General features: G+C 38.6%; 1 protein-coding gene across 2 annotated transcripts; it reads right to left on the bottom strand.

Moving 5' to 3' along the window:
* Nucleotides 1–12,652: 12,652 nt before the first annotated feature.
* Nucleotides 12,653–26,536, bottom strand: METTL4 (methyltransferase 4, N6-adenosine). Of its 2 annotated transcripts, none has more exons than XM_088524116.1 (8): nt 26,106–26,536; nt 25,241–25,303; nt 23,611–23,977; nt 23,407–23,476; nt 20,895–21,069; nt 20,672–20,778; nt 19,927–20,018; nt 12,653–12,965 (listed from the first exon to the last, which is right to left on the bottom strand). In XM_088524116.1, the coding sequence occupies exons 1-8, from the start codon at nt 26,520–26,522 to the stop codon at nt 12,820–12,822; spliced, it is 1,437 nt and encodes a 478-aa protein (XP_088380242.1). In that variant the 5' UTR covers nt 26,523–26,536; the 3' UTR covers nt 12,653–12,819. The 2 variants fall into 2 exon arrangements, with proteins under 2 accessions (XP_088380242.1, XP_010220649.2); XM_010222347.2 differs by having other exon boundaries at nt 19,927–20,015.
* Between the last annotated feature and the right edge of the window lie 880 nt (nt 26,537–27,416).

The following is a 27,416-nucleotide window of genomic DNA, read 5'->3' as shown; positions in this document are numbered from 1 at the left end:
AGCTCTGAAGGGTACAGAAGATGGCAAAAGCAAAAAAAAAAAAAAATCATTGTAATTTGCAGTGCTATAGTTAAGTCTACCTTGCCCTTAAACATATTTTTCAACCTGCATGATTCTGTAACCATACAGCTTTATGCTAAACATAATAAAATAACCTTGATTTGTGCTTCATGGCAACACATGGACAAATACTTGAATATATTGTATTGTGTCTGGAGGGTGTGTTATACTTCTCTCACAAATCGCATTCAATTACCTCAAGGCTGTTGTTAGTTCCTGAGCTTGCAGTAGAACACAGTCCTTCAGAGAAAGGGCATTTGCCTCTTATGCATCAACATATTCAAACTTTCAACATGAGTGAATCCTCTGAAAGTTTAATTTCAACAACATCATTAGTACTAGAAAGTCTCTTTCTAAGGTCCTGTTGCGGTTCAGGCTGCTGAGAAAACAGAACAAACCCTCGTTCATTGCTCATTGCACAAGGATGCTACAGTCAGCCTAAGAAAGGCAAAAAATCTATTTTTTTTTCCTGTGGTTGCTGTGATGTCAGATGCTAGATGTTCTCTTGTTTTTGACTTTTCCCCCTCTTCCCCAGGTTTGCTTAGAAGATATTAACTTCTTGAAATCTTAACTCAAGGCACCTGGGATTAAGAAATCTTAAGGTAATTTTTTTTCTTCACATTTTCTCACATATTTGCATTAAATAAGGAAGAACACAAATCAAAAGCCCAGTTGTAAAAGCAGTATTTGCCCAATAGCTGATTTTGCTAGGTGCAATGCAAAAGCATATGGAAAAGACAGTAACACTCTTGGGAAGCCTGAAGTTTAATACTTTGAAAATTTTAAATGGTTGTATGGGTTAAGCACTTACTCATGCAAGACAAATCACCAGCATCTGTGGACTTATTTGCTGACACTGTGATTACAAGTACTACAAGACTCACTCAGGGATAATAAATTTTGCTGCACCTAAGTAATACTACAAGCATTTCAGATTTTGAAGTTACAGAAGTTATGTTACAGAAGTTACAGAAGAAATGCAAGCAGAATTTTTAATGGATACATCTGGGAAATTTTCAATAGGTTTTTAAAGGAAAGAAGAAAAAATCCTCAAATTATTCCTTAAGCATGATCTATCTAATTGTAAATACGAAACCTGTCCTTTAAAAAATAATCAACAGGCCTATTTCTATTCCCATAACTTTCAACATTATAGCTTTTCAACAAAGCTTTTTATTCCTGAAAAACAGCAAAAACAGCTAGTGAGACCAGGGCTTCCTTCTTAGGAGACAGCCATTAAATAATAAATAAAAAACACAATAACTTTCAGACACTTTTAACAGGGCGTAAAATAGAGAAACCTCACAGTAGTTAGTTGGTACATCAGAACCATTTTTACTCGCTTGTGCAGCTCAGAGCAGGGTTTTTGTTTTGTTTTGCTTTGTTTTTCTTGCTGAAGTAAGTGCCATCCAAAGAAAGAATCTACAGCGGAGAAACATTTAAAATATGCTGCATGTAACTTCCAATTAGAAAGAGCACCCTCTGATACAGCAACTAAACGTTATATGCTTACATGCTCCTTCAGAAGCTTTCAACACTTTTTTTCACATTTGCAGACCTCCCTGCATCTCCCCCATGCTGACTCATCTGTAAATTAAGCCTATGAGAGACCTAGCAGGAAAGCAGCATGAAAATGCCCAGAAAAGGGGTAGTTTGGGACAGAGCACCTGGCCCTGATGAGCACCAAAACCCATGTCTTTCACTGCAGGACATGAACACGCACACACATTCCTTGAGCCCTGCTACATGCCATGCAGCCAGGTCTGAGGCCAGGGCCCATCTTTCTTTTTGGATGCAACCTGCATCCCTAGCTGAGCCACAGAGTTCTCAAAGCTGAGATAAACCCAGGTGAAACACCTAAACATGCTGCTGACAGAGAGCTTTGTACTGAAATGTGGGTGAGAGCCTTAGCTAAGCCTTTGGGTCTGGATGATCCCTTGGAAGAAGGGCCGGCTTAGCGTGCATCAACGTGTGTTTACTGTCCTAAATTACACTGTGGCTAGTGTCAGGAAAGAAAAACATATAAACAAAGAGAAAATACAGGGTAAGGACACAACATAATGACTGAAAACACAGATTTATATCATAAGAGCACGCACACTCCACACACATGCACTCTGTCATATAATTGCATTTCCTTTGATAACACTTCAGGGTAATGTTTCAGTTTTGGTCATAAAATACAGCTCCCGGCTTCTTCGATAGATCATAGATTTCAAGACTGTCGTTTCTAACTACCCAGCTGGTAGTTTGGGGTTGAAAGAATCACCTCCATTCATTTTACAGAGAGTAATCATGGTGTCCAAAGCCACTAATTAAAATAATAACTTAACACAAGGCCAGAAAAGAGAAAGTACCTCTTTTTTTTCCCTGCTCTCTCTCCTCACTTCCCACTTTTAGTGCTGGATTCTTTAACCTTTGCCATGACTTGCTGATAAATAGTCTGGGCTAAAATTAGATATATAGCAAAGGGTAGGTGTTACCATCTGCTGCATGTTGTTAATTCTTGATGGCCTGATAACATCTATTTTTGATGTTCTTTATTAGCTTTCTGGGGAGGAGGATAAAGGAATAGGCCTCTAGTGCCACCACCAGTGGTTTTGAGTATTTGCTGCTTTTCTTCAGTTGACAACCACCTTTGCTTTGGCTGAGGGTTTTTAGAAGGATGTGCTAGGTAGGAAAACAGGCAGCCAATATTCATCTCAGGAACACAGTTGAAGAACTGGCAGTAACATCTGGATCTCTATCCAGCTTATTTGATAAATAGCATGTCTTCTTTCAGTGTATTTCTCAACTGTTTATTCTGCTGTAATCTTTTTGTTGTTGTCGTATTCGGTAGTTGTATTAGAACCAAGGAACAGACTCTCCATCTATCTTGGCTGGCTAGCAAGACAAGACATCTCCCAGACATGGAGCAGTTTCTAAATGTATGCACACTACAAATACCAGCTTGGACAGTCAATGAGTGACTGATAGTTGTATTAGAGGCTAAATAAATTAAAGCGTTCAAGCAAAATAAGTGTTATTCTGCTAAACGAGTGAGGAGGCACCAGCTGATGGACTTTTTGATTGTTTTTTGTTTACATCTAAAGAAACGTAATATTCTTGTCTCAGGTTGTATTTTCAAGAGTCAGATGTCCAAGTTTAGTGGAATTCAAAATCGTATGAAAGGATAAATAAACCTCAGCTTGCACAGCCTGAGATAAATTGCTATGACGACCTTGACACACCCCAGTGTTGTTTAAAGGAGTGCTGTCCCTTTTAATTACATTATTTTAGGAATTAATCATTGCAGCATTTTGAAACATCCTTCTTTGGATCTTCCACTTTTATTCTCCACCTTTAAACATTCTCCCAAAGATGGAGTGAATACACCATAGAAGAGGCTTAGTAAAGATGATTCTCAGCCACTTATGAGCATGTAATGAGCATGTAAATAATGGTCCTTTAGAACAAAAGCTGAAGGTTTGAGTTGTCTCTCTTATCTTTTTCATTATACATAGCTGAGCATTTTGCATGACTGAGCATATTGCCAGCATAAACCGGGGGGAGAAAATAACTCAGGAATGAGCTCAGACTAAACAAGTTAGCTTGACGCTTCAGCATAGGGAAAACTTTCCAGAAATAAATGAAAGGTTCATTAAATATTTTAAAGGATAGTAGCAACCCACATAGCGGATTTTTTTTTTTTTTTAAACATGGACTCAGAGTGCTTTCAATTGCCATTTTTTTACCTGGACTCCTAAGCACTGTACTTAGCCTTTATTTTGGAATTCAGACTTTGTGTACACTTCTTACCTTTGCTCTTGGAGGTCCTGCATTTCACACTAGCAGTCACCTCTCTCTAGGCTCCCAGTTGGTCTTACTCAACAATTTTGCTTCTTCCCCTGGTGCTAGAAGTTGAGGCAGGCACCAGTAGTGCCGCTGAAGCGCTTCCTTCCCTGAGGAATCAGACAAACACTGAGTCCAGCAGCTTCTCCCTTCACCCTCCTAGCTCCGTGCTCCTGCTCTCCTCACCTGGCTGGCCACAGCCCTGCCTTGCTTTTGCCCTCCCAACTGCATGCACTCACAAGCCAACCAAACACTGGGAGCTGTGAGCTGGTAGCTCACAGAAGGTGAGCATGTTTGTTTTCAACAGCTCTGTGGTGACTCAGTAAGACAGATATACTCTTCAGGGCTAGCGAAGTTGTGTTGCCTTTTTATGAATAGCTGAGGTATTTGAAACTGCAAAACAGCCTCCCAGAGGAGACAAATGAGGCTCAGCCTGAGATTTCACAGGCCCTCGTGGAAGACTCACTGCCTTGAAATGTTAAAAGGTAAGAAAGAAATAGCAACAGCAGCTGTAAATGTCAAAGAAGAATCTTTCTACTAATGATACATTAAAGACTTCCATCCAGAGAGAGAACTATATATGATATTAAGTTCTCCCTAGACATAGAATTGTGTTAGGCAGAGCTGGAATATTTGTAAATAAGGTAGGTAAATGCTTTAGCTGCTTTTACAAACCTTCCTGAAATATTCAGTCCTTTCCTTTCAAACCAAATTTAAAGTGCAACATGAACAAATTATCCTAAGACAAGTGGATAAAAGGGAGTATATCTGCAGGTGACAATGTTAACATAAAGGACAGAGAATAGCTCCAACCTACTGTGTAACTTAGAGGCAAGTATTGATGGATACTTAGCTCAGGATTTCTAAAATCATGGTTTGTGAGACTCCTAAGAGTTAATAAAAGGTATAAAGGCTATTAAAAGCATTAGGCAGCAACAGAATCTGCAGTTTGTTTCTATATGAGGTGGGTTATCTGAGGAATGCAGATGGTCATAAGGAGCTACAACAGTTTCCACAAGACAGGCAACAGCAAACTACCTTTCAATGACAGTCGACAGTCGCAGTTCCTTTGAGGCCAAGGAAGTGCAAACACTTGCAGCTTCTAATGGTGGTTTGTTTTGCAGCCCAGGCAATAAGCAGAAGGAGCTACTTCTGATGCAATGACTGAAAAGAATGAGAATTAATAACTCAATGGGTCACATGAAAAAAAGATGAATCAAAAGATTGTCACAGATGGTTCTGCCTTACAGAGTGCTGTCGTTTTCTACTGTCTAACGAAGCTGAGAAATGCATAGAAGGGATGGTTGAAGATGGGGAAAGGATATCAGCAACTGTCAGATGAGGGGCCGTGGGTTTTCGTGCGCACGATCGTTAACTTCATTAACTTCAGTGAAACCCCCCAAATCTATATCAGTTGAGGACTGTAGGTCCAGGAACTTCTATGTACAAAGGTGAGGAACAATAGGAGCCATGAAAAAAAAAAAAAAGGCTGCACGTACAATGCCCAGCATGAGAAATAAATATAAATACATATATTTGTAAATCTTGCTCAGATACTCAGTTTCCTCACAAACACACAAACACATAAAGTAAGAAAACTAATAATCACTGTTTGCTAATCCCTGGATATTGCAGAGGAAGAAAAGTAATCCTCCCTAATCAGATCTGTATGAGGCTTTTATTTTTTTCATAATAAAACATTCATGTTACAGATGCCCTGACAGATTATACCATCTTGCCATTTTATTGATTCTTAAATAGGAAAGCTATCGTACTTCTGCCTGCTTCTCATGAGGAGACTAATTAGATTATTTCATCATCTGGTTCATCAAAGCAGGAAATACTTAAGTGTCACAGCTGGTCTCAGACTAAATATCTAGTATCAAGATTTTAAATGAAAACTCTTACATCTTCACTGAGTAAGAATTTCATAAATGGCTAGACAGTAAAAGTGATGAAGACAACAGATTTCACATTTCACATTTCATGGCTGCAAGGGGAGTCTTAACTCTATCAGTGCATTTGGATTTATTTTCAGTTGCTTTTCTACTTCCGTCATGCAAAGAGGCTTTGTATAATGATCAAATCTGGAAAACTCAGAGAGCTGTTTAGATTTCCAGCAAAGATTTATGACTGAGAATTACAAACTCAGAAGCAACTTCTTAATTTTCAGTGTTTCTGCTGTTACTGATGAAACTTTTCCTGGTAGTGTACTCACCACTGAAAAGCAGTCAAGAATAAGGAAACTAATCTCTCACAGAGTAAACCAGTCCCAGTGTATCATCATTATTGCCTATCTTTCCTCTCCACATTTGTGGGATATCTTGCACCCTTGCACACAGAGCTGTGTACGAATTAAAGTCTTACTGGAAAGAAATACATATGCCAATACCCCATGTATAATTTTATTGTGCTTCATCTTTTCATGTCTCCTTATCTAGGGGATAGGAATAAACAAGCCACTCATTAAAAGAAGAGTTTGCTCATTGTAGTGATTTGGAGTGAAATTGCCAACTATCACCAGCAAACGATTAGCAAAAAGCTTTGCCTTTAAGGTCTACTTAAAATCTCAAAAATAGCAGTGCGATAATGGATAAATCATTTCCTTTAAGTAGCATTTTCATGAAAATTATATGTAAGAGCAGAGTCTTAGTACAATACCAATACCACAGTAACTTTGTTATGGAATAATATAATCCTGTTTCTCTTACAGGGCTATAATGTTATTATGTAAATGGCTATACAAAGGCATGATTATATCAACAAAATGAAATTGTAGAGTAAGCCAGTTCCCAGCCTCTGTAAATGTGGCTTTTCAGCATTATAAAAACAGAAAGTTTCTTCTATAGCTTAAGGTCTTAGTTCCTGCATTTTGAATCACAATTAACCTTGAAGATCGCATGACCAAAAATATGTAAGTGTACAAGCTGCATGATGCAGTGCAAATTCTAATGATAGTTAGATTTCTCTTACGTCATGCACCTCCTTGACCTCATTAGAAATGTAGAAATCCTTGTAGCATTGACTGACCATTACTTGGTCACAAATTGTTATTTGTAATCTAAATCCACTTCGTTTTTTTAATGAGTAAGGCTGTAGGCCTCAAAAAATTTTAGATGGAAGTTTGACTGAGTCACTTTGATGCGGGAAAACATAATTTTTATGGCAGAACTGTCTCTTTGAAGCTATTGAAACTGATAGAACCATGAACCTCAGAAAAGGACACACACTTTCTTTCTGAGCTCTGCCTAACTTTTGGAGTGCACAAAGTAATGAAGTATACAAAGGTCACAGAGTTAAAATAACACACTGAACATCTGGAGGGCAACAAGTGTCGTGAAAATATTTTCAATAAACTACCTCCTGAATTAATAGAATATAGCCATGTTATAAAACAATACGATTAAATAAAGCAGCAAAATTTAGTTATGAATTTCAGTTATTGATTCTTTTAAATCATGACTACTGATATTTTTAGCCTATTAAATTGTTAGCAGTATTTTTATCTTCTGTGTAATAAATTCTGCTTTCTTTATGCATATGATAAAGGTATGTCAATCATTTTTGTCTTTATGACTCTTATTTTGCAATCTGCATGTGTAAAGCCATTGATTATGTGGATCTTTCATAACATAAAATATGCATTTTTTTAAAAAAAAAGGCAAAATATGGAAGAAAAAGACCAGAAATCTAATTCAAATTTGAATACTCTGAAATTGACCTTTAAACAAGTATTATGTAACAGCCACTCTGCTAGAGAGGCAGGCACGGGAGCTTATACTACCATCTCCTATCCAGGCTAAAACGAATCTTTAGAGACTGCAGAGGCCAGGGCAACAATGGTGGCTTAGGAAGGCACCAGCAGCGCAGTGATTCTAGGTGTAAATCAGAATATGAAATGGCACGATTCTCCTTTCATTATTCCACTACATTTAGGGCACTGGCTTCTACTTTGTCTGTTATTTCCCTTTTACATCCCTTTCACATTAATTTAAAAAAAAAAAAAAAGCTCAAGGAAGGAAGGAAGGAAGGATCTAAGACAAGCGAAAATTCTTTTGCATAAAAAGTGAGGAATATCCCACTGGTCCTGAACTGACAGTTCCATGTGGTTTAATCTGAGGCAAATAAAGGTACTATTAGAAGGAAAATGAGAATGTCTGCACTTCGTCTCCATCAGAAGGAAATTTGGTTACAAAGGAAAAGAAAAAATGAATGAAAGTGGCCAATATTAGTGCTAATGATGATCAATACTCTTTGTTTTATTTTTAACTTATTTTAGCTAGCAGAGGGGACAAAAGAAGACACATTGAAAAACTGCAGGCAAGAAAGAACTTACTTCGCCTTCATAGCATTTTTATTAGTAGTATTTAAACATGAATACTCTTTCCCTAGCTGATCTGATAAAAAAGCAGCCTATACTTAGAGGTAGGGAGCTTCATCTAACACTGCTGCTGGAAAAGCACATGTAGAGCTACAGCTTAAGAAACTGAGCCCAGAGGAATTCACACTCTAGGATACTGAGCCTCCAAATACACACAGATATTTAACTTGCCATGAATTATCCTTTGGGCAGGATCAATCCTCTAACAAAACTGGATATTCTGGAAAGAAACTCTTGAGAGTCACGGGCCTTTCCTTTGAGAGTTGGAGAGTCTATCCTTCAATAAATAAACTTTTTTAAAAAAACTATTCTAGTACATATCCATGCAGAGAAATATGTAAATAAAAAGATGCATTGGGTTTTCCCCAACTGCACCCTTTCACAGACCAGCCTTCTGAACAGTTACATGAAATCTTGAGAAAATTCCAAGAAAAAATATGAGACTTTGATTTAACAAAACAGTCACTGATGTGTAAATGGATGCTTGATTGAAGCCAAGCAGCTGAGACACTGAAGATGGAAAAGGAGAAAGGAATAGAGGACACCAACAATAACTAGGGCTTAGGGAAACTCAGATTTTTATTTCATTTTGTCTGCAGCAAATAGCAAACTTCTAAGGTAAGTTATTATTCTGAAATGAGCAGCAATTTTTTTGAATTTTCTTATCACAGTGAAAACACAGGAAATGACACATTTCTTAAGAAAACAAAGTTGGGATTCAGAGCCAAGACCCTAGAATCATCTGTGAATCCCAAACTATCTTCTTACAGGATTGTTGGGAGACCCTTAAACCTGAAAGCCCCCTCTGAGGAGGGCTACCTGCAGCGTGGGAGTCAGAGCACTTCCAAGATGGGAAGCCTGGAAAGCCCACCTGTTTTGTCCTTCTGTCCCAACAGAGCAAGTCTGAAAGCTCGGAAGTCCTCATTCCCTAGACAGTCCAAGTGGTAGCCTCGGCTTCAAAGCTGGAAGCCCAGCAAGGTGACCCTTATGAACAATGTCTCAGCCTAGTTAGAGCTGCCTTTGTGGCTGTTAGCGATGCTAAGAGGAATCAGAGCAAGCCTGGGCAGCTCTCTTCCCTTCTATCAAGGGAATCATCCACTTGCCCAACTATTTATGTGCTTCCTGTGCTGTCCTGGTGTGGCCAGGGCCATAGGAATCTTGCCATCTTGGCAGCTGCATCGCTGCTTACTTACCACACTTTCAATCCTAGGGTTTTCAAAAAATACTCCATTAGGAAAGATCTATCGTGCAGTCTCCAGGCAAATTTTTACACCACATGGATTATCAGAGCAGCTCTTCGGTTGCTAGTCAAGGCACCCGATGACCACTGCTCAGACAACACGTCAGCTCCCTTGGCGGCGGAGCCACAGGCACAGCAGCATTTGTGCTCTTCTCAGGTGACTGCCATTTCACTTGGAACACCCACGCTGCCTTTTTAGCTGTAAGTAGCATCTTTGATTGAACTACAGTAACGCAGATCTCTGTGTAAGAAGATTTCCATCACACTGAGTGTTAGCATTTTCCTCATTATTTTCTATTTGTCTAAATAGTTTGGAATACAGCTTTTAGTCAACTCTTTTTACTGCTCCAGACATCAGGGCTGAACATTACAGAAATAAGACCAGCTCAGACTAGTACTTCACTTTCTAATAACACTTCAGCTTTCAAAAGAAACTTTCCTGTTTCCACAGGAGTTCACACCTAGCAATCACTATTCCAAAAAACATATCTTGCTGCTATAATTCTTTTTTCTTTATAAAAGTTTAAAAGTACAAGTAAAGGTCATATGCTAATTTGACATTTCAAAATCATACTCAAGACTGAAGCTTCATAAAAATAAGTTTGATTATGACACTTGATGTATTCTACATACAGAAACAGCTTGAAATTACTTCTTATTGCTTTATGTAGTAAGTTTTTTTTTTGAGGGGAGGGGAGTAAGACATAATTTTAAATCACCCTAAAGGAGAGGAGAAAGTTTAGACAAAGGACTTTATCATCCTTCTATTAAAATAATAAATAATAAGTAGATGTACTAATAAAGTACTTTCTAAAAATTCTTGAGCAACTCCTGTTCTCATTACACCAAATTGCACCAATAAAAGGCAATCAGAACTGAAAAACAATTCTGCTTTGCCAATGTACTGATAGTAAAATGCACTTCGACCATTTTTCCTTGGTGTCTGTCAATTTTCACACACCAACACAAAAAAAAATCAGAAAAAATAAAAATTGTCCTGTTAAATTGGTTATCTTTACTCAGCACAGTTCAGATTCTGCCTTAGAGGATTCCTAGAACTGGCACTGAAAGATTGGATGGCTGGTTGGGAACACCAGGGATTTTCTGACTGATTAGAAAACATAAGAGGCTCTTTAAATAATGAATCAAGCATAACAAGTCAATATTGGCATTTAAAAGAGGACCTAGAAATTATCAGCTGTTAATACTAACATGAGATTTCTGAGTTAGCAATGCACTGGGAATATTGAACCTTCTCCTGAAAAAACCCTACAATTTCCATTTGGTTGCAAATGGTGGCAAACTACACTTCTACCATAGTCACAGGATTTTATCACCAGAGTGTTTGAGAAGTAGCAGAAAATATATATATACATACAGAGCACAATTCTGTAACTATATTAGGCCTGATCAGGTATTATTTAGACCTTAATCTTCAACTTTTGATCTCCAATTTGACAAGCTGAGACCATGACTGCACGGGCCTTCTAGTGGAGAAGATGGCCGCCCCGAGTCACACTCGGGCGGGCGTCCCAGCTGCAGGCATTGGCAGCCGAGCTCCTGAGCACCACAGCTCAGAAGGGAAAGAAGTCTACAGCTTGCAGAGACTCAACTGACAAGAGAGAATAAACAGGTCATTCTTGAATGCCTTGATGAGGATCATTCCCTTGGAAAGATTCTGCTGGTTAGCTCAACGTGGGGGAGAGGGTTCTCTAAATTGGCTCACGTCCTTCTTTTGCAATTAAAAGATAACAAAGAGACATTCATACGAGTGGCTGTAGAAAAGAGGCATCTTAATTTCTTGTGCTATTGTAAAGAGCACAAAAGAAAAAACCAACACACGCACAGCAGTGAAGATTCGACGACATTCTTGATTCTGATAAACTTTATTTAGTACTGGGTGAAACATCTTTGGGAGGGGAGGTAAATGCTACATGGGAACTCAGAAGCTCTACATAGCAACTATCTTCTAAAAGCAAAAAGAGAATCTCATTTCCCTTTATATATGGAGTTGCAGTGGCTTATGTACCATGTATTGGGAGACTGCACTCATACACTTGTTAACTACGTAGGCTACAAATTATACACAAAGAAATATTTTTCCTGGCAACAACCCTCTCTATAACAATATTTTCTTTTTTAGATTAATTTTTTTTAAAATCTCCATAATGCTCCCATAAGCAAAACAGTGAATTGAACAATAGTACAAAGAGTCGGTCTCTAAATAAGACACTGACAAGTTTTAATCTTAATTTTAATTATAAAATTTATTATAGAAGATTATTTACTAACATATAAAGTTTTAAATAAAACTTTAATAGCCCATTACTACCAAAAGTGAATGGAATTTTAAAAAGCATACAATGCATTTTGTTCCCCATTATAAACGGTTGTTTTAACAGCTCAAGAGATTGCCACCAGGAAAAGCCAGCTTGTTCACCAGTTCTGGCTCTATGACTGCAAATGAATAAGAGGTAGAGCTTCCCAAGTCTCAAAACAAATTTAAGAACAGCAAAGAAAATATAAAATGCATCTTAAAAAAAAAAGTGAGCTAAAACATAGGACTCACTTGCATAACTTAGTTTTTCAGGAACATAATGAAACAGAAATTATATTTAAATTCTGTTAAAATTTCAGTTAAAGATGTTTAAAAATGTAGAATTTATAAGATGCTGAGAATTTAACTTCATACACAGAAAAACTGAATTGCTGATTGCTTTAAAAGTGTAATTTTATATAAAATGTGCTCAGCCAACAATTCATGTGCCAATTAACACAAGCACGGCTCCTGTTATTTCTTCAGAGGTAGACAAACAGATACAAACATGTAGGAGGATATGCTGTCTTTACAATTATTTTTGCTGAAAATCCATTTCTTTGCAAACACCAACCTTCTTTGGGGAAACATATCCAATTTAGAACTATTTACTTCTCCTGTCACTCTTTAAAAATAATGCATTACCATCCAAGTATGATACTGGAGCGCTTATGATGCTCAGATTTGTGTCAGCTGCAAAAAGAATATAAAAAATAGTTTTGTTTTTGCTTTTCCCAGAAGTTTGGGAAAGAAATCAGGGATCACCTTGCACTCTAACATTAGTAATTAGCTATTTTACTAAGGTCAGAATAAAGGAACAAATGCAGATACTATAAATATTCTGTCACTTCAAGAATTTTAACTGAAATGCAAATGGTTTCTTTTTTTTTTTTTTTTTTTTACCTTCCAAGTGCCCTATCAGTAATAAAAGCAAGTTCTAGAGCCTGCTGGGAAGGAAGGAAATTTGTGAGTTAAGCTGAAAGCCCTAAATCAGTTTTCATCCTGCATAACAGTGAAATAATCAATGTGCTGAAACTTCAGAACTTCATTCCCCCAGCTGGTCCAGCCAGGCTGAAGGTTGCGGGCAAACAACTCCAGACATTCTGCACCTGGCTTGACAAATTCTGCCAGAACCTCTGTGCAAGAGAAGAAAAAAGGATGAGGATAACAATGAAAAAGGTACAAATAAAAACAACAATAAGCAAATGAAAAACAATCTCCCCTGTGTTGTTAGCAGATGAAAAAAAAGGGAATGTTTCATTAAAAAAGGGAGAGACAGCAAATTAATTTCAGGATTTTCATCAACCAGCTCGACTATTTATAGTCAGAAAGTCATTTGAAATACGTGCCCTTGAGATTTTGAACAATACTGTCAAGGCCTTCAATAGCCTTGATTTATCGTTTTTCATTTAGAGAAAAGGAATGAGGATTTATTTCAGTATCTACATAGATGACTTCTGAATTTTTCACTGTTACCAAGCACACATCTCCCAAAGACTTGACTCAGCTCCTACAACATGGGGACAACAATTCTAAAAAGTAAAAACAGATTAAAAAAAAACACAAATAAATAAAAAATCCTGCTTTGATTAAAGTATTTAATGATGATAACTGTTAAAGGTAAAATAAGAAATACCAGTTTAAATGAGCATAGCTCTCAAAGGACTATAAAAATGAAGGGACTATCCCTGTCACCAACTTGGCAACTGAATAAATATCTCTATAACTGTGTTCTTTAATTCAGTAATGTAAATCTCATTTTTTTTATAATTGGGCATTTATACTGCTTAAATCTAAAATAATAATAAATAGAAACCTATCATTAACATCAATTGTGTTACTGACTATGACTGGTATTCTGGGAGTGAGAAAAAAAGACCTTGGTTATTGCATTTCACCTGAGAAATACTATTGCAAATACAGTTACTGTTAAATAGGTTACTTGTCATACAGATCCATTTAGCTTGTGGGTGAATCAGAGAAATTCTTATCAAGGTCTCAGGAAAAAGCTATAAAAATATTATATATATTAAAATAAAACAAAGCAAAACAGTAAAGCAAAGGTTTAAGGAATATAGCAAGATAACAGAGTAGGAAAATCTGAGAAACGTATCTATAAAAGGTACATGGAATACAAGGGGTGGATTCTGCGGTTGTCAAAGAACAAAACCCAAGAAATCACTCTCCTTTTCCAAAGGAAAACTTATTCATTTTTTCCACAAATTTCTGAGAAGTTTCTGCATTTCTGTAGCTCAAATTACATAAATCCAGTATTATATCACTCAAGCTGGTCCCTTCAAACTTGATCTTTTCAGAAATACATCTAATCAACACACATCAGAGCATAAGACAGCATGGCTTTTTAGGGGCAGTGTAATCCAAGCTTGACTTTTTGCATCAGGTTTGTCAGTCAAAGAATCCCTTCGTTAGATCTCAGTTGCTCAAGTCATGGATTGTTCCTGCTGCAGAAATAGGAGCATCCAATTCTCATTCTCATAGGTGGCAGCCCACCACAGATGCATTTCCTACCTATACCACTGCTTCCTTAAAAGCTTCAACCCATTCAAAATTTATTCTCAAATATTTTGCAATGGGTGTTTCCAGACTTTCTTATATTTTGATACAGCAAATGAACTATTTTCCTCCTCCAATTTTTAACAAATGTCAAGAAAATGGCACAGATGGGTTATCACCAAGGCAGCTTTAATCCAGAGAATACTGCAGCCAGCAGGAATCTTATTTGAAAAACCTGTTCCTTTTAGGGGCAAGCTAAAACATTTAAACAAATCCAACATTTACAAGGAAGAGTCTTGTAGATGTCAAGCAAAGCATACCTTCTGATGGAAGACTTGTAACACATCGCTACACTGCTGTTTGGTGTCAGAGTCCACCTAATTAGATACCACTTGTCCTGCTTTTGTAACATTTTGAAAACCCACCATAACCAAAAAATAATGCATTGTTCTTTTTCAGAGCTCTATTTCATTAAGAATTGCTGAGGCACAACTTGCTACCAACATTCTAACAAAGGTCTTCCAAAAAAAAAAAAAAACCTATTCCCTAGACAGGATGGAAAGTTGGGGAGAGAGGAAACTCATGAGGCTGAACAAGGATAAGTGCAGGGTCCTGCACCTGGGGAGGAATAACCCCAGGCGCCAGGACAGGTTGACCTGCTGGAAAGCAGCTCCATGGAGAGCGATTTGGGAGTCCTGGTTGACAACAAGCTAACCATGAGTCAGCAATGTGCCCTCGTGGCCAAGAAGGCCCATGGAATCCTGGCCTGCATCAGGAGGAGCGCTGGCAGTAGGTCAAGGAAGGTGATTCTCCCCCTCTGCTCAGCTCTGGCGAGGCAGCACCTGGAGTATTGGGTGCAGGTCTGGGCTCCCCAGTACAAGAGGGATGGGGAACTTCTAGAGAGGGTTCAGCACAGAGCAACAAAGGTGATTAAAGGACTGGAATATCTATCTTATGAGGAAAGACTAAGCGACCTGGGCCTGCTTAGCTTAGAGAAGACTGAGAGGGGATCTTAGCATGTACAAATACCTGAGGGGAGAATGTAGGGAGGATGGGGCTAAACTCTTCTTGGTGGTGGCCAGCAACAGAAAAAAGCGTAATGGGTACAAATTGAAACAGAAGAAGTTTCATCTCCAGATGAGGAAGAACTTCACTGTGAGGGTGACAAAGGCTTTAGGAACAGGCTGCCCAAAGAGGCTGTGGAGCCTCCTTCTCCAGAGATCTTCCAAACCTGCCTGGATGCCACTCAGGTCCAGGGGGTTGGACTAGATGATCGCTAGAGGTCTCTTCCAACCTCAACCATTCTTTGATTCAAAAAAAAAAAAAATGTTGCAGGAGGATGTACTTTTTTCCACAAAACAGGAGAGAAATATTGCAGAATGCGAAGCTCCAAAGCTTTCAGTAAGCTCTCTGTGAGCAGACCCTGAAATCCTTAAGGTATTCTATTGACCTAAGTGGCCATAAGACCATGCAGAGCTATATGCAGGTATTTACGTGACCTTCTTCCTTCTATATAAAAATTGAATCATCTTATGTGTTATATCTGCATCCAGGGGAAGAAGTAATCATTTAATCATGAAAGTTTCATTAAAAGCACATAAATGTCAATATATATTCTGAAAATGTAGAGATTAAAAATATCATCTCAATATGTAGTATGGTAATCAAACATAGTTACTACTAAACACAAAACACTTCCACATCTGAGAGAAAATTTAAAAACAAACAACAAACCACTCCGTAGTTGACTCAACAACAGGGAGAAATTATTCTCAAAGAGAATCTGGCTAAAGATTGCTTGGCCAGAAAACAAAAGACGTAGCCAAGAAATAGGCTATTTCAGCAAGAAACAAGATTGTGCCAATTTTTGAATCGATTTTGTCATAGAATTTAAATAGGAAGTCCTGGGAATCTCCCTCTCTCCTACTCCCAGAGAGACAGTAATTCAGCACAAGCCTTTTGAAGAAACAGAGCCAGATTACATATAATTTAAGATAACATTAGAGTATGATTTTTCATTGCTTGGATATGGGTATTTACATAATCACATCAGGCAGTAACTTTCACTGCAATGGAAATTAGCATATCAAGAGGGCAATAATGTGGCAATATTTTGTTGGCACAAAATCTCATTATATTGGTTTCCTTGAACATCAACTTCTCCTATTTAAAGTTATAAATTATAGCCTTTTTGCTAGGGTTTTTTATGGCTTTTATATCATCAAAAGGCTATCTGAATACACACAAGAATCTGACTTGAAGCCCTTAAGCAAACTCTGCAGTTTCTCCCCTGACAACAAGTGAGAGGACTTGCATCAGTAGAAAAATTAAATACTCATTTTTCTACAATAGGGATAGTATTTTTCGTTCTTGTTATTTATTTACAATTATTTCCTTTCATTTACTGATAAAGCTAACGATAAACAGTTTAAACATATTATTCATGATCACTTGCGGGTGTTATAAACCCTCAGAGGGCAACTCAGACATCTAGGTGTCTGATGCCCTAGGATACACAAAGGCAGCAAGCTCTGGGGGACACTACACGGGTCTTCTGGGAAACCCACTTCCTTCTGGGATGCAGACAGGAGGTCAGGCAGGATACCTGCTGCATCCCAAACATGCATCTTAGATGCATGCTGTTAAAAATGTTCTAAAAAGTAAAGGAAGGAACTATTTTTGAGACAAGCAACTGCTTCACCTTAGCTTTTGAACTTCTGTTACCTACACAGCAAGTTCTGAACAGCGAAGTGAGCATATAAAGTGAAAATTACTTTGTGGGTTTTTGTTGTCCGATTTGTGAGCCATGCAAGGGAGAACATTTCGTAGTACACCTTCCAAAGAGTGCAATGTGGAGGCCCTTATTACCCAGTTTCTCTAATGACTGTTTGGAGTAAGACGGGGGGGGGGGGGGGAAGGCAGCAGCAGCTCAGGCAAAATAACTGGTTTAGCACCTTTGCATCTTTCCTGAGCTTCAAGTCAGTACTCTCATGGATAATTCTAATAGTAGAAGATTACAAGGTATATAAGAAAAACAAAATACATTTTACATCCAGGAAATCTTTATTACACAGCCTAATATGGTTTGGACTTCCCATAGCGGGTTTAACCACTGTTTCCCACCGTACTCTTTCACTGGAAAACATAAAGGAGCTAGAACATGTCCTAGAATTGAGCCCAAGGTTTTTGGACATACTTCTACATGGACATATTACTTCTAGCAATAAATGCATTAAATATTGGAGGAGAGACAGCTATAACAAGACAAATCTATTAGGCAGAAGGGGGGAAGAGACATTTGAAGTTCAATATTGCTTCATGTCTATGGTGCAGAATACCTTCCAGGTTTTCTAACAGCATCGCTGAATTGAATTAGGAAGAAAACCTGCTGTTATTTGAATCAAGCCCATGAGTGATAAAATTTCATTTTAATGCATTTGCATAAAGCAGTTTAAATACATTTACAACGACATATTAAAGCTCTAAGCATTAAACACAGCACATGCATCAAAAACCCCTACAGTCGCGATTTCATAGTTAAATGCACTGCAGGAACCCAAATGTCCCTTTTTGATGGCTTGCTTTAATTTGCATCTTCCTCTTCCCTGAGAGAGATAAACTATTATATCCAGTCATTAAGTGGCTGCATATGTACCAACATACAGATTTTATAGCAGTAACAAGAAATAAAGTGCCAGGCAGCATCAGTAAATACTAATATTTTTGGTTTTGTTACTACTTAAACAAAGCATAAAGAACATGTGTGACTCATCAAGTGTCCTTCTCCCTCATTGCCAAACCTCGGATTCTGTTCAAATTTCTTCTGAACCACACTAGGACGTAGCTCAGCTGCTCTCTAGCGGCCAAGAATATTGATCATTAAAGTAATACCCTTCACAATACTGAAGTCAGGAGTCTAGGTTTTGTTTTATAGTCCAGATTTCCTTCCATGATCCTATTCTGAATGAAGCTGTCAATAATGTAGATGAACACTCTTTTTTTTTTTTTTTTAATGTGAAAGATCACTGAAACAGTTCAATAGTAAGTTTACTCATTAGAAATACTGCACAATGATATCAAATCCTGGCATTTAAGTGCAGACTCAAGAAATACATATATAAAAAGCAGCATAACATTTATTCCAAACTCATTCAGGGATATGATTTATAAGGGACATATCAATACAGTTTCTAGATTCGGTACCGCAAGGACCATTCTGGCACTAGCTCTCTAACACACAAGGTCTTGTGCTTCACCCTTGGATATCTCACAAGTTTCCTGTTTGTGTCCAAGTGTATTTCTAAGCGCTGGTTTTCTGAATAAGCCCTCCGTGGCTGCCTCACAAATCACTATCCTACCCTTAGTTTAAATCAACACAAATCCTGCACTCAACCTAATTCTTAAAGATGTAGCAACAGAACAGCAGGCAGATCCTCCTGCAACTGAGAACAGCAGGCAGATCCTCCTGCAACTGTTCTTTTTCTTTTTACTTAATAAAATATACGCCTATTACTAGTCTTGGAATAGGTATACATGTGGAAGCCCAAAATGCAAGTTTTAAACCCTTCCTGGAAGTATTAAAACAACTGTTAAAACTAGCATCCTAACTGATGTCTGTTATTTGGGAACAGGCTAAGGAAAGCCTGTCAGTGCGACAAAAGGAACATACCCAGGGTCAGCCATAGGCTACAATTGTCTTCCTCTAACAGCAGTGTACATTTCTTCTACCTGCTTTCTCTGACATAAATACATAGCACCACACGCATCTGGAATATCTGTAGATCTGCTGAGACTTTTCCCCTTGGGGGGGAAAGTTCTTCCCTTGGAGGATGGAAAACACTTATGACAAGTATTAAACACACTGCTTGCTTTATCATTGTAAGGAACTCAGGTACTATGATGATAAAAGTAGGACTACCCGTTGAGAAAAGTAGCCAAAAGTAGATTTTCTCCAGAACAATGGGCATGTAGAAATGCATAATACGAAAACTTTCAAATCCTTTGGACTACACCCTAGGAAAAGCTGCAATTATTCATACTCATTCTAACTAGTTGGTTGAAGTCACCGCATTGATTCCAGTAAAATAAATAAGGCTTCTGGGAAATTAATTAGGTATGTTTTATTTCCTGCAAATTGTTAGCAAAATAAGTATTAATTTTTTGGATTTCATCTGTACTGCAAGTGTATAAGCAACTCATGCAGAAATAATTTTATATCACCCCAAAGACATATTTCCCAAGAAAGAACTTCAAGTCATTTGGGATACCTTCCTACATACAGATTTATAATCATTCCTGCAAGTTCCCAAATATTAAAAAAAAAAAAAGCAACTTTTTTTACCTACCTATCCAAGCATTCACACAAGAATTCATACAGTAAATTTCTACTTTTTATACTCATTTTCTGAGATAAAGATTAAGGTGTCTGACATTTTTAGAAATGTTGAGAATCAACAAGTCTAACTGAGCAAAAGTGCTTGGCATGCGGAAAGTAACTGATTCCTGATTCTAGATACTTCATTTCAGATATCCAAGTATAATGTTCTACAGAAACATTAGACTTTAGCATTATCAAAAACATACCAGTAAGAGGGGGCTTATGTGAATGCAGACTGCAGGGCACGCTGACAATTAACTTATGGTCTGGAATTGGAAGTACCTCTTCAGATTTCCTGCTGTATAAGCCAGAACAAGATTAACGTGAGAATGAAGAGCACAAAATGTAAGGCAGTCTGAAGCTTTCATGGAGCTAGTTCAGATAGGAGATAAACTACAGAATGCTCATTCACAGCCAAACTTCAGATAAGTCTGACAAAAGTTAAAGTTGCTCAGCTATAATGTTCGAAGTATTTGTTTGACTAAAAGGACAGTTTATGAAATACTGAGGCTTTAAAGGAAACAAGGCTAATAATAAACACGTGAAGAGATGAAAAAACAGTCAACACATGCCTGTTGGATTTCACCTGCAGAAAAGCACCAACAGCCCCAAAAAGTCTTCAACTTGTGTGAGGGACTCATGGTCTGACAGAACCTGCCAACAAAAGAGGCTCTGCCTATTTGCCCTTTATGTGAGCCAGTCCCCCAACACAGGCAGATGTAAGGACAAACGGCAAAATCTATTTCCATCCTTTAATCTCACTAGAGAGTTTTCCTCATCCCAATAGTAGCAGCACTTTCCAGCTTAAAAAAAAAAAAAAAAAAATCAACCAGAAGGTGACATCGAGATCATGAGGCATTACACAGTATTACACCATTACACCAGTGACACATACAAAGAGAATTATAGCAGCCTCCCCAAAAATATATTTACCATAATAGTCTGCCATACCTTAAGGCTTCCTCTACTCTTCCTTGAACTCTCCCCAATACAAGAACTTCATAGGGCTTTTTGTGGGAAGAATCCAAAGGAAATACAAATTCTCCAGATCTGGTAATCTAACACAAAGGAGTTAAAAATACACAGGGGAAAATTCTCACATCTCTTTTTCAATTAGATTTTTTTTTCCATTCCTTAGTCCCCAAGAAAGCAACAAAAGCAGTTGGGAACTTACTTTTACCCAGTGCCACTCAGCAAGTGTTTTCACAGACCAATGAGGATAAAGTTCATCCTTAACAAACCTTAAGTGCTTCTGTCTATTAGTCACCCATGTGACTACCAGACAATTTGGAGCAGCTAGTGATGACACAGGAATTTGCTTGATTTGCCAGGAAGACAGGTAGCCATATCTATGTGACGAAACAGAGAGAAAGCAAATTATTATTTTCTGCCATGTTTATGTTATTGATGTATGATAAAAAGAGATAAAGAAATTACACGTCTGGGCCACCTCGAGAGATACCTCCCAACAGCATAAAGATACTGCAATGATGGGTACAGGATGCCACCTAGTGGCTAAATCTGCTGGCTGCCGAGATAAAAATCACAGGTGTATGCTGCTGAGCAGAATCTCTATCTACATATTTCTCTTCCATTTCTGCAAATAATTTTTTTTGGCGGAAATTCTGATTGTGAAGAAACCTAAAAGACCATATTTAACTTAAGAGCTATCATTTGTAATTCAAAACTTTCACCTTGTGCCATAACAAAGCTACTTAATTGAAGTAGCTCTTTTTACTGGAGTCCACATAACCTTATTCACTTTTCATAATACATAATCTCTCCTCCGAGTGAAAATGACAGGGGAGCCATTTACAAGTGCAACACTAATTTGACTGCTGAGCTAAAAGATCATAAAAGAGCAATCATTTCTCAAGCTGAATGCAAAACTCACTCAGGATTTGAAGTTACCACTCACTGTCAAGCTTCTCTGGGTTATTCAGAACAATTCCCCATACTTTTGGGTTAACTCTGTTCTATGGTGGGGACTACAGTATTTTTTCTGGATTCTGTCCTGCTCTACCATTTTCTCCTGTTCTTCTGCTCTACATTATTAGTGAGCCAGTGATGTGGGGAACCTAGGCACACTGCAGCATCAGCAGACAGTGACACATGGCCTGCTGGAATCCACAACCCATCATCTGGGTACCAAGGATCCCCGTACAACACAGTAATGAGAACAGTAACAAAAATAAGGAGTGTAGATAAAACCCAGAAATACTTCCTGGACTAGATCCTAGAGAAAACAAGTGCTTCACATCTGGGTTATGGAGGGGGAAAAATATATATACATATCCATGAACAAGGTGGTTCCTTGTCTAGTGCTACACAGACTTGAGGCTTAGCATGTGAAGCATCAGATACTTGGGTACCTGTGGAATTATACTTGCAAAAATGCAGGGTAAGAGGGATATTCTCCCTGGTTTTGAAGGTTAAAAAGCAGAGCAATAAAAAAAATACACTAAAAAATAAAACCTCCTGCATCGCATAGCCATATTTCTAACATAAACAAAATTAAGACTTCTTACTAACATACACATTTCTCTCAGTTTGCAGTGTTTTTAGTATCTGAGAAAAAGTGAGAAAAGGTAAGCCAACAGTCAGCAGAGGTATCTGACTGAATGAGCAACTGTCTGCAGTTCTATGCTGAAAGCACAAATGGATTTTTGTTTTAGCAAGTGAATCTGATCGAGTTTGGATATAGCAGTGTCTGAACAGCAAGATGGGACAGTGGTAGTGATAGCTCTGCCACCTTCAGGCATGTTTTTTTTTAGGAAAGAAGGAACAGGCTGTCTGGGTTATGCCTGTGAATAGCTAAAATTTTCATTAGTTACTTGCACAGGAAAGAATTACACTTCAATGGGTTTACCTCCAACTTTCTAGAGGTTTTCATAGGGCTTTCAAAGTAAGACCTGATAGCTAATCTCTCTTTCTTTGAATTATGTTTCCATAATGTTTCAATAGGTACAGAAAACGTAGACATCAGAGACATCAGTATTTATTCCAGAAAGTTGTATGGCCACATTTTCTGCTTGCCCTTCTTTCACACAGATGTGATTTTGTTGTCGTCAAGGGAGCCCTACTGGCATAAACTTGATGTTCCTCAGTGGAGAGGCCCAGAAAACTTCAAGTTAATGAATTCATAAACCACAGTACTCAGGACCAGCTCCTATTACACTTGAGGAAACGTGATAATGCAGCAGTAAAATCCTCTTCTTCCCATCAGACTGAAAAACACCTAAAACTTCTAAATCAATCTTCTAAATCTTTCTTCAGGCCTGGTAATACTTACACTTAACTTTAGTGAGCTTTATAGCCACTAAAGTAACTACTAATATAAAACAAGTATTGAAGGTCCCCCAGGACCAGGAACTGACTCCAGATTTTTCCTTTAAGTGTCTCTAACATTCTCTCACCAGATGGGTAATTCAAGATCCAATCCTGCAAATATTAGGTATAAAAAAGATCCAAAACATTTAAGTCTATAAAAATGTCACAGGGATTTCACTGAAAAGATAGGCAAGTGCCAAAATATTTACTATTTTAAGTTAGTCTTGCACATATATTGGTCTTGGATTGCATCAGTACACTCAAAAGCTAAACTATACCCATGTAAGTAAAGAGGATAAAGTTTGCATGGTTTCTGTTTTAAAAGGTATAATAATACAAACTCGTAGTAAATTTACCTGTTACTCCTTTTAACTGATTTATTTTCCCAGGGTGGATCCATGACAATTACATCATACTTTTTCTTGCCTGAAAAGGCAAATTAGAAAAAAATATTTTTAAAAAAAAACATACATTAAATCTACTGGCTAAAAAAAATAAAGTTTTAGCTACTCAACTACTACAGAGAACACTTATATAGCAGAGTATTCAAATATACTTACAATTCAGCAGTGGCTGTAAACATGAAATATCAGATAAAAGAAAATTGCTTTTTGGTGGCACCAAGTACTTCTGGCCCATTAACACAATCATCTTTGCACAGCTTGAGTTGTTTTCTATAACACACGAATGCAGATCCTGCTCCAAAATGAAGGTTTTGTCATCTATTGCTCGTACAGCTTCATGGTCACTGTCATTTATAGCTGGAAACTGCTTTGCCATTTCACACAATTCGGCCAACCCACAGCCCATGGGTCCTGGAACAACATTCTTGCTGCAATGGAGTTTTGTAGTAGCGCAGTGAAGAAACCCACTTTTGAGTCCTTCCTGGACTAAATGCAAAGTGCCTTCCCAAATTAGTTCCCTTATCTGCATAAAGATACAAAGGAAGAGAAAATGGTCTTTCAAACATCTACAGGACATGAATCAAAGCACATTCTGAATCTGCAGATTCGGAGAAAGATCCTTGCTAAATGTTGAAATCATTGAAAACGGGCATAAATTAAAACACAGGAAGTTCCATCTCCATGTGAGGAAGAACTTTACTGTGAGGGTGACAGAGCCCTGGAACAGGCTGTCCAGGGAGGTTGTGGAGTCTCCTTCCCTGGAGATCTTCAAAACCTGCCTGGATGCCACCCTGTGCCACGTGCTCTAGGTGTCCCTGTTGGAGCAGCGGGGTTGGAATAGATATCTGTAGAGGTCCCTTCCAACCTCAACCGTTCTACGATTCTGTGATTCATGATTTGCACACTCAATCTGATGCTTAAGGATGAACTACAAAGTTCTATCACTCTTCACACGCTTCCCTTATATGTAAGAATAATTACGGGATCCCCACACTATAATGCAGCAAATTACTTGTTTACTATGAGCTTGTTGCTATGCAACAAAAAGCAAAAATGAGTTATTTACCTAACAGTCCATGAGAAACAGAATTAAACAAAAAGTCAAGTATGACTATCAGACAGAAAAAAAAAAAAAAATGAAGTGTAGGTCCTAGTTTAAGTTCACATCACTTCCGAAGAAAGCTGTATGTACACATCAATCATTCTCTGCAGAGTACAGTTCAAGGACATATTATTATGCTTTACTAATAATAATTCTACCAGTACACCACAAACATGAGCCTAGAAAGAGACCCACTTTCTAATTAATTTGTGATGATTAATTTGTATAAATATCAAAATGTAAAATATCAGGTGAAAAAAATATATATATATATATCTTTCTCGCTAGTGGAAGTGAGACATGGAGCACTTTTGGTCACAGAAGTATGGAATAACCCCAACAGAGTACCCTGATATGCCAAAGATGACTCTGCCTTCACTCTGTTCACTAAAAGTTCACACTGTTTAGTTCAAAGCAAAATTCATCACTATATAATGTTCAGTAGGCATAATAGTTAAAGACACCCTGTGAACATACTTCCCAGCTCTTTGAAATCTCTCAGCTGCAGTCTGACATCTGTTTTGTACGTTAACTACCTATAAAATATTTCATCTGGGGACTGGAGAGATGACCATTTGATTAATGAAACAAGCTACAGGAAGAGGACTCACATGCAACCACATCTTGCATTCCATATACTGCTGGTACTATGTACCTGCAAAATGTGTCTTCGTTCAAACTCACCTTTGTATGGTATTCTAATGCATCCACTTCACCTTGGTTGAAGGCACATTTTCTTTTGCGTTTCTGCAGAATGAGCAAACAGGGAAAATAAATAAACCATGATACTTGAAAGAAAAAAAAAATATATGAAATTACTTAAGTAACATATCAACTCATAAAATTAGAAAAAAAAAAGTCAGTCTCTATCACAAGTAAAGGTATTAAGAAAAAAAACACTATTTTAAAATCTCTAGGCATTCTGAAGACACAAGAGCTTAACAAAGCTATTTTACATTGCTCACAGGCATTGGAATCTCATGGTATCTAGCACACACCACAGATCATTCTCATGTCTTTGAGCTCACACTAGTAGGTACCTGTTTAGTTGCAGGGCGCAGTTTATTACGAACGAGGGAACATTAACCAGGTCTTCATAATCATGTTTGTTGATGAAACTTCTGACCCTTGATTTTTGTTGGTCCATAAGGAACGATACTGAACACTCATGAACATACTGCAAGTGCATGAACACCGAACAAACTGCAAGCAAACTCACACTATCTGTTAATATGGACTCACGACAGCTACCACAGTTTTAGTTGTTTAAATCCCCATGACCACAAGCAACATCAGAATAGTTTGCAAGCAACCTACTGCATGTGAATCACAAGATGCACAATAGTGACATAAAGGAGACAAGGACATCCTTGTCAACACTTGTAATATATGTGGATCCTAAAAATTATCATGGAAATGTTTCTGTTTCTCATGCAAAGATCACGCTCTCCTACACAACTTCAGAAGACAAAAAACAGCAAGGTGATGCTAACGGTAGGCTATTTAGCAGGGAATACCACCGCAGACCACAGTGTTATGGACAACATACCTTCCTCGCACTGGCATCAAGATCTCCAGTGTCACCCTGGGCTCCTTCTCGCTGCTCCATGCCGCTGCCTCTGGTGTCCATGGGGCTCCCCTCAGAGCCGCCTTGGCAGAGTCGCTCCGGAGCAGCGGCCACGATGTGTGGCTTTAAAACATCAAAGAACTCTTCCCGAAACACGTATCTTGTTTTTCCTCTTTTACCTTCCGGTTCCAGAGCGTCTCCAGGCGGGGGATCATCTCTCGATGTGCAGGTGGTAGCACAGGCAGAAGCAGCACAGAGGCGGCCAACAGAAGGGGCACAAGTGTGGAGAGCAGCATGAGGAGGGTGCGCGAGGGAGCCGTGCGTCTCGTAGCCGCACTGGTTGATGAAGGAGAGGTGATCCAGGAGCCACCCTGCTCCCAGCCGCTGCACCACGGACATCGTAAGGACCCCTTTCCAGCAAGGGGAAAAAAACCCTCTCCCAGAAAGTGGAGCAGGTCTTCACGCTCGCTTTCTGGAGCAAACCCCTCCTGTTGTGACTCTTTTTTCAGAGTTCAGAATTACTACTGTTCAGGCCCACAGGGCCCATCTTGGGGAAGGCATCTCCATACATGTTCAGGACGTGCCAACAGCTCTGCAGAAACTTCCAACTTCACCCGCTTTCCCCCTTGCACTCTGTGGGATCCTTACTTCATCTTTTCGATGGCAGATAGATTTTTTCATAATTTTATCCAGTATAAAACTACTAGAAGATCACTCCTTTAGCAGGTTAGAATATATTACGGTACCACAGAATTTTAGTACTAGAGTTTTAGAATTAGCATTACTTGACGTGGGGGCAAAAACACGTGCGGTTTTCACATGATGCTGAGCAAAGCAATCACGTTTTTATCTGTCTTATGTATTTCTGGAGGCTCTCAGTTTCAAGAGAACAAGGTGGTCGATTTGGCCCTCCCATGAAGCAAACTGACGTGCAGGAGCCTTAGGACTTTCAGTGTGATCAATGTTCCTTAAGCGGTTCTGTGGCTGTTAGAGAGAAACATAGAGTTTGGGTGTGTGTTTTCCGTCGTTGTTTATTTTTCCCTTCTCGGCTCTTAACAAGAAGGGGGAGAAAAAAAAAAAAACAGTTCTTTCAGAACCTAACGGCTCCGTTTGCCCAGGAGCCGCCGGCGGGAACAACGGTCTCAGGTAACGATAATGACTGTCACAGCCACCCCCAGTGCCCCCACGCGGCTTTACCGCCTTCCTCCTCCTCCTCGCCCGTGCCCGTACCGCCGTGGCGGCCCCAGCGCACGCGCCGTGGCCTCACTCACCTGCGGAACGAGTGCCCAGCGC

This window comes from Tinamus guttatus, unplaced genomic scaffold (assembly GCF_059628265.1).
Source record: "Tinamus guttatus ecotype Peru unplaced genomic scaffold, ASM5962826v1 Tinamus_guttatus_pri_ptg000203l, whole genome shotgun sequence".
Taxonomy (NCBI): domain Eukaryota; kingdom Metazoa; phylum Chordata; class Aves; order Tinamiformes; family Tinamidae; genus Tinamus; species Tinamus guttatus.
This window is presented reverse-complemented; position numbering and strand designations above follow the sequence as displayed.